Source organism: Tricharina praecox, assembly GCF_024521635.1.
Source record: "Tricharina praecox strain CBS 144465 chromosome Unknown BZA05scaffold_2, whole genome shotgun sequence".
NCBI classification, from domain to species: Eukaryota; Fungi; Ascomycota; class Pezizomycetes; order Pezizales; family Pyronemataceae; genus Tricharina; species Tricharina praecox.
Window position 1 is genome coordinate 1,553,921 of NW_026250404.1, and position 7,167 is coordinate 1,561,087.

Genomic DNA, 7,167 nt, shown 5'->3' on the forward strand with positions numbered 1-7,167 from the left:
GGCCAATTCCGACCGCACGCACGCACGCAGATCCGCCGCGACGAGTGATCCCACGTGTACGGGCGGAGGTTGACACGGAAGGGAGGGGCGGCAGCCTGGTTCTGGCTAGGGTGGGATCCGTTCGCGTACTATGGTATTATGATAGTACTAGCGATGGATAACTACGGTAGTTACTTGGTTAGTTGACTGAGTACATATCATAGGTACTCGTATCTAGGTACTTACCTGGGTGGTTAGTCGTATGATGATGGTTTTCCGCCGAGCAGTCTTTGCTGTTGGTTTGTGATATCGATGGTTGTTCATGTCTGGGCAACGGCTATGGTTAGATATGACGGTGATCGATTCGAGCACGTCAACGCTACCAGCGACGATCGAAGGGCTCAACCATCCCTCCCTCCCAATTGCCCAATGCCCTTGTCGTTTCCTCCAAGTCCACCCCCCCTCCACACTTCCCTGCTCACCCCACGCCGTACATAATGGAATCTACACACGAGATGTCGGCAGGAAAATACATTACCCAACATCAACTTGTTTGAAACCGTCTGACGAATCAATCCGTATTCACGGACGGATGCAAGCCACACTCGTGTGGAATCGAATCAACAGCATCAACGACAACCGAGTAAGACGGGGGGCTACGATCTGTGTCTCGTCTGTTTGGTAGTGTGAGGGGTGTGCACCGCAGCTCAGCATGGCAAGCCCCCTCTCTCTCTCTCTGTTGTGTGAGGGGTGTGCACCGCAGCTCAGCATGGCAAGCCCCCTCTCTCTCTCTGTTGTGTGAGACACGTCCACCGCCGTTTCTTTTCTCCTGCCTCCCTCCTCGCCAGGTGTGCTCTGACCTCTGCACCGTCGGCCAGTCCACAAGCAGACTGCGCTAATCGATCGTGCATGATGCTGCCCGCTCGCCTACATGGCAGTCGTCACTCTAAATCCTCGACTTCCCAGCCCGCCTCAACACACACAACAACAACAATTGAACCCCGTCCCGGTAAAATCTTGGAGGCCAAGAATCACCACATCAAGCAACATCTCACGCCCCACTGCGTTCGTTCGTTGTGCTGGCCCGCCGTAACTTCGCTCACATCCTTCACCTCTCCCGGGATATCCCAACCTCGGCGTATGTATCATACTGTGAGTGCATAACGATTACGCTTCATCCGAACCCTTTCCCGGACCGTAGTCAGTCCGACTTCTAATTGCCCATTGAAAGGGCGCTCCTCCTGCCAGGCAGCCACCGGGGGCGATGGCAATGATAGGTACGGAGACGACACCCGTCTCGAGTCGAGCTGACGAGCCCATCCCATCCCTCCCCTCCTCTACATCCAGGCTTCCGGCCCCTCCCTCCCAGTCCCCTCCAGACGAGCGCACTCTCACGCCCTTCCAATCATCGACAAGATGTGGTAGGACGACGGAGGTCACCCAGGGCCAAACCCGCACAAACCACAGACTACTGTATCACGCCTGCTTACATACGGGCAAGGGTGGATTACCATAGGTTGCTCTGCTTCTCGACGGGAGAAGAAAACGGCAGCACGAGAGAGAGAGAGTGAAGCGATTGGCATCCCCCCGCCCGCCCGAGCTGGGGGGCACTCTCGTCGATGATGCTCACACCTTGGGTTGAATGGGTTCCCGTTGCGCTAAGCAGGGTAGCCGCCTCACCGACCACCCACACTGCCTACCACCACCACCGCTGCCACTACATACCACCACTACCACCACCCCATCCCCGCCCCTGTGTATCCCCGGTGATGTTTAGGAAAGCGCAGAGTGGAAAGTGCAGAGTCGAAGAGCGAGTACGGATATTCCGCGCCGCTGCGATGCGCCGTACTCTACCCTACTCTATTCGTTCCTACAACGGGCAAAGCGCCAAGCAAGCGGGTAGGGATAAGGATAGGTAGGCACTCTACTCTAGAGTACGGATGGCTGCGATGGGCCGCCCTTCGTGCGACGGATACGCGGAACTGGAACGGCCCGCAATTCCGAGTGACAGGGCGTGACCAGAGGCCGGCCGGGCGACGGCGATGGCGTTCGGGACCGTGCGACTGTGCGGTGAGGTGCGGTGTGATGATAAGGCGGGATAGGGAGGGCGCTTCATCTTTCGTCGTCGTCGGTGGAGTGGGGGGGGGGAAGGGTGCATGGTCGGTGGTCGTACCTACGTACGCAAGCCACAAGAACTTCTTCTTCATTGCTACGGGCATGTTCCGTCCACCACCATCCACCACCACCATCTGCATCCTCTCTGTCTGTCTGTCCCTCTGTCTTTCGGCGATGATCGCACCCTCACACCCTCTCACCCTCGCTGGTCGACGAGGATCGGCGTCTCGCACGCAGATCTGCCCAGCGGTCAAGGTTTAATAGAGTGTGTGCATACATACGGTGCATACAGTGCATAGATACGGTAGTTAGACGAGAAACGAGAAGATGGACATCACTGATCGCACCCACGCACTCACGCACTCACGCACTCACGCACGCTTGCACGTGCATATCGAAGCACCCTTGCCCCTCCCATCCTAGGTAGGTAGTGTGGATGTGGATGGGGACGACGACATCCCATTATTATCGTTCGTTGCACCCCCCTTTCCCTTACCTTTCCCTTGCCCTTTCCCTTGCTCTTTCCAGAGTACACCGGATCCGTCCTCCCAGCTAGCATATATAGGCGGGCGGGGGGGGGGAAGGGGGGGAGATGGAGATGGAGGGGAGGGGAGGGGGCACAGATATGCCATGTACGTTGTACCCATCTACCGTACCTACCTAGAGCACCTAGGGCACCTACCTAGCAGTGCAGTGAGCACCCCTGGGAGCTCCGAGCCCGACTCCCACACTCTTGGTTTTTGGATTTTGGGGTTACGTGCTCCATAGTACTCTACCTATATGTAGTACCTATTGCGTTGGGACACTGGACACTGGACACTGGACACTGGACACTGGACACTGGACACTGGACACTGGACACTGGACACTGGACATTGGACATTGGACATTGGACATTCGATGCCGATGCGTAACGGGCGAGTGATCGTGGATGATGGTGGATGATCGCGCGACGACGGGGAGGGAGTGCTCGATTGCTTTGTAAGTTCTCGCGGCGACGCCGGTAGGTACATACTCTACTGCGTCGACATCGGACTTCCGTCACTCGTACCGACCTGCCTACCTGCCTATGTATGTACACGCGTGGAGACAGACCTAGCCGGTGCGCGCTCCGTTGTGGAGCTCGTGGAGAAGAAGGACCTGGTATGGTCTGGTCTGGTGCGGTCCTGTGCGAAATAATATACATGATACCAGGGTCGAGAAGTCCAAGTCCAAGTCCAAGCTGCTGGGGAGCCTGCCATGTACATAGATATTTACGGGGACCTACTACCAGCCGACGACGGAGCGGTCTTCTTTCATAGTCTATAATAGTAGAATACAGTGGAGTGGAGTGGGAATAACTATCCCGTCCAATCAATCAAATCAATCAATCATACCATAACTACAGCCCCCAAGCAAAAAACCGACAAAGTGAAATCTATACGCACGAACGGACGAACGCCATGTCCCCGATACCTACCTATTATACAGTACAGTTGAAGAGCAGAGCAAACCGAGATCTCCGCCCCGTCCCCGTCCCCGCCCCCCTCCCCCTCCCCCCTCAGCACCCCTCCCCGCCCGTCCTCCACCTCTCCTCCCACCTCCCACAATCAAACACGTTCTTCCCCAGTTTCTGATTAACATCATTATGCGCCTCACAAAGCCACTTTCCCAGTGTCTTCCGTCCCTTAACAACCTCGTCGAGCGTCTTCCCACTGCCCGGCTTCGGCGCCGCCATCCACGCCCGGAAATCCGCCGCGCAGCTCCAGCACGGATATATCCGCCCAAAGATTTGCAGGAACTGCGACATGTCCGCTTGCTGCGAGGGGGTGGCGGTGCTGGGGTAGGTTGCCGCGATAGAGTGTAACAGGGTCCAGGAGGCCCGCCCGAGCTGCTCGACGTCGGGGGGGCAGTCGTCGCGGGGGATGGGTGCCGAGGTGGGTGCCCCGGTGGGGAACGGGCGGGGTGAGGAGGCGGAGGAGGAGGCGGTCGCGCCGAAGAAGTCTTGGTACGTGTTGCAGGTGCGGCAGCTGATGGCGTTGGTTAGCGAGGTAAGAGCGGTGGGTGGTACGAGTGCTGGCGGTGGTGGTGGTGGGGGTGGGGGCAGGTGCGTGGGGCAGCTGGGGCAGGTGGCTCACGGTTTGCCATCGGGGCCGAGGACTATTCCCTTCTTTTTCGTTGTCGCGGGCGCGTGTGGTAGTGGTGGTTGTGTTGGGGTGGTGGTGGTATGTTTTTGTGTGCTGGCTGGTGGTGGTGGCTGGTCATCGGCCTGGAGTGACGAGACTTCCGTCATTGTTGGATGCGGTATGGGTATGACGACGCGATTAACGTTTTCGAGTGGCAGGTTTGTTTCGTACGAGAGTTAAGTTTGATAGTTATGATCGGGCACGAGGGGGGGTTGAGATCAGCCGGTTTTGTTTTGCGGGGTAGGTACGTAGGATAACGGCGAGGGAGGCGGAAGATCGGATGAAGTTTCGACACAAAAAGATCCATAATCAGCAAAGAGCCGTGGAACATCCCAGAACACGCGACTTATTTTTTTTGGCTTGGGATTGAGGCTCGCGACACGTGGGATGGATTCCCAATGGACTTTCGCTTAGCTGGACAATCGGGATGAGGACGGGGATGGACGGGACGGGATTGACGTCGTGCTTGGATGAGGGTGGAGTTAGGTGCGTGCTTATCAATCCCATCTTATCGATGCACCTAGCAGAGCTCATTCATTCCCGTCGCATTTCGTGAATCGTGCCATGTAGATACATTTCTACATACCGATCGATACTCCGGGTCTCTACGTCTTTTTTTCGTTCAGCTCGCACGATCAAGGCAGGCGCATATAAACAAAACATTCCTAGGCAATTGCAATTTGGCGACGCCATGAGCCCAACGGTGGCAAAGTTTCCAAGCCAAACAATGTTGACCACGAAGGAGCCCATCCCGCTGCGGCCTGGCGGGGGGCCGTTTCGGCGTTATCACGGCATATTCTCGGGCTCTAACGTCATCGACGATGCCTGTGACAGCGCTGATTAGTTACTCGTCGGCATGCTCCATCCCCCACACTGCAATTGCCAACTATCGCCAATGCGTGTGAAACCGACGGTTAAATTGGGGCCTTGGGTGTTTTGCGGGGGCGTCATCGAGTCACGTCCCGGGTCTGAGGGCGGTGTCTCCGGCCGGTCTGCTCAGACAGGCGTTTATTCGCGAGCTAGAACGTTGGGGGTTCGTGTTCGAGCTGAGCAAAAGGTCAATTGGGGGGGAGAGGAGGGGGAGCCGAAGTATAGTACATACCGGACGCCGCCGTGTGTGATAAGCTGCCTGCTATGATAGTCCAACCCCAATACTCAGCAGCTCAGTCGGCTTCGCGCCCGAGAGCGACTATGCAGAGCATGCACGAGAGAGTGAGAGTTAGTTGGAATGTTGGAATGTACCTATCTGCTAGTACCTGGGTTACGTTACAGCCACACACACACGGTGGGTACTTTTAGTAACCCATCTTGTGGGTCAACCCAGATGGTACTGACTGCATCGCATACGCACACACACACACACACACACACACACACACACACACACACACACACACACACACACACACCGTACCGTATCCACCCCGCGTGATGGATTGGATGATGTTGGGGAACGCCCGTCGAGATCGCGATGCAATTTGCGTATCGAACATTCCGGATCTCTTCTCCTCGCCGGTAGCGACTGCCACATGAGGTTCTCTTCATATCGGGTCGGCCTTGGCTGGCCTTGGCTGGCCAGCCTGCTTCCATTTCCTGTTCGTGCGGGTACACACGGCCGGCCGGCGCAGGACGTGCAGTCGTCCGGACCGAAAGTATCGGCGGTTGATCTTTTCTGCCTCTTTGCACCAAACCCCCCCAGCATGAGATGGGGGCGGGGGAGGGAATAAGCGCGATGTTATGCAATGTATGCAGATCCGTGGATGGATGGTGCGAGCCTTTTTTCTCTCTCTTCACGTGCGTGTGAGCTATTTCGGCGACGAGATACCTACATCCCCGCTACGTACGGCCTAGACATAAGACACGCAATCAGCAGTTGCAGGCAACTTGGGGGCAGGTTGGAGCAGTTGGGAACAACCGTCTCAAATCTCGCTTGAAATAATGGTCCTGCCCTGTCAACAACAACCACCCCAACCCAACCCCCAATACCGGGTCGCTGGGCACGCGGGCGGGTCCCCCATCAGACAAGTTGATTACATGCGTCATCCCCATGTTCTCGATTGCGTTCGTCTCTACTGGGTGATTCCGTCGGCCACCCGGATTGTGGGTTCTAGCTCTCTCAGCTTACACGAGATGATGAAGCATCTAACGCCCTGGTCTGGGGTGTTGGAATGTAACTACTGGTGGTGATGCTGGTGTGCGGGACGTTTGGACGAAGGTCGGCCAGCGGGTGTGGTTTCCCCGACGGATCGGACCACCGCAACCAGAGAAGGGTGTGGTTCATGTGATGTGATGCGAGAGGGATCCTGTCCAGAAATGTGTAACCGGATTACCTATAATATAGGTATTCCAATATCACGGAGGACTGGAGGAGAAGACGTTGAGTTTGTGCTCGCCCGCTGCATGAGCCAAAACACCAATTGTGGGGGAGGGGTGTCCCGGTTACGGTGGATGGTGGGCGCACTATCTAACGGATGTCTCGGATTGTAAGGAGGGAGAGCGAGAACGACCACGGCCTCACTGCCGCCTACAGTGCGTAGGCCACCCTTTCCCCTGGAACTAGGTATCAAAATCAGTACCCAGTCTTGAAACCTCGAATAGTGCCGTGGAACACCAACCAACACCATGACAATCCACTTCACATCCAGTGGCCACCTGGCCAATCGTCCCCCCAACCAACACCACGAGAAACCTACTCTCAACCTGGGCTCTGGCTTTGTGGAGTAGTGGAATCATAACGACAGTTATGATATACTATACCGACCCTATCCCAAGAAAACACAACGACCCAATCGTTTGGCAGAAACGGCATTCAGCCCTCGCGCTAAGTTGTCATACCGGCCACCCTTCTCTGTCCCCCATGCCCTTGAATGGGACTTGTTGTTATCTTCTCTGCCTCTTCTAACCTCCT

General features: G+C 56.3%; 3 protein-coding genes across 3 annotated transcripts; 1 reads left to right on the forward strand and 2 right to left on the reverse strand.

Annotated features, from left to right (window-relative positions):
- Positions 1 to 434: 434 nt before the first annotated feature.
- On the forward strand, positions 435 to 2,103 carry BZA05DRAFT_385218 (uncharacterized protein). The gene has a single exon (XM_051482391.1). The coding sequence runs from the start codon at positions 1,599 to 1,601 to the stop codon at positions 1,896 to 1,898; it is 300 nt and encodes a 99-aa protein (XP_051343649.1). The 5' UTR covers positions 435 to 1,598; the 3' UTR covers positions 1,899 to 2,103.
- A 622-nt stretch (positions 2,104 to 2,725) lies between these two features.
- On the reverse strand, positions 2,726 to 3,341 carry BZA05DRAFT_109428 (uncharacterized protein). Its single transcript, XM_051478558.1, has one exon. The coding sequence runs from the start codon at positions 3,278 to 3,280 to the stop codon at positions 2,867 to 2,869; it is 414 nt and encodes a 137-aa protein (XP_051343650.1). The 5' UTR covers positions 3,281 to 3,341; the 3' UTR covers positions 2,726 to 2,866.
- A 1-nt stretch (position 3,342) lies between these two features.
- On the reverse strand, positions 3,343 to 4,467 carry BZA05DRAFT_109446 (hepatopoietin protein). Its single transcript, XM_051478559.1, has 2 exons — positions 4,212 to 4,467; positions 3,343 to 4,103 (listed from the first exon to the last, which is right to left on the reverse strand). The coding sequence occupies exons 1-2, from the start codon at positions 4,364 to 4,366 to the stop codon at positions 3,635 to 3,637; spliced, it is 624 nt and encodes a 207-aa protein (XP_051343651.1). The 5' UTR covers positions 4,367 to 4,467; the 3' UTR covers positions 3,343 to 3,634.
- Between the last annotated feature and the right edge of the window lie 2,700 nt (positions 4,468 to 7,167).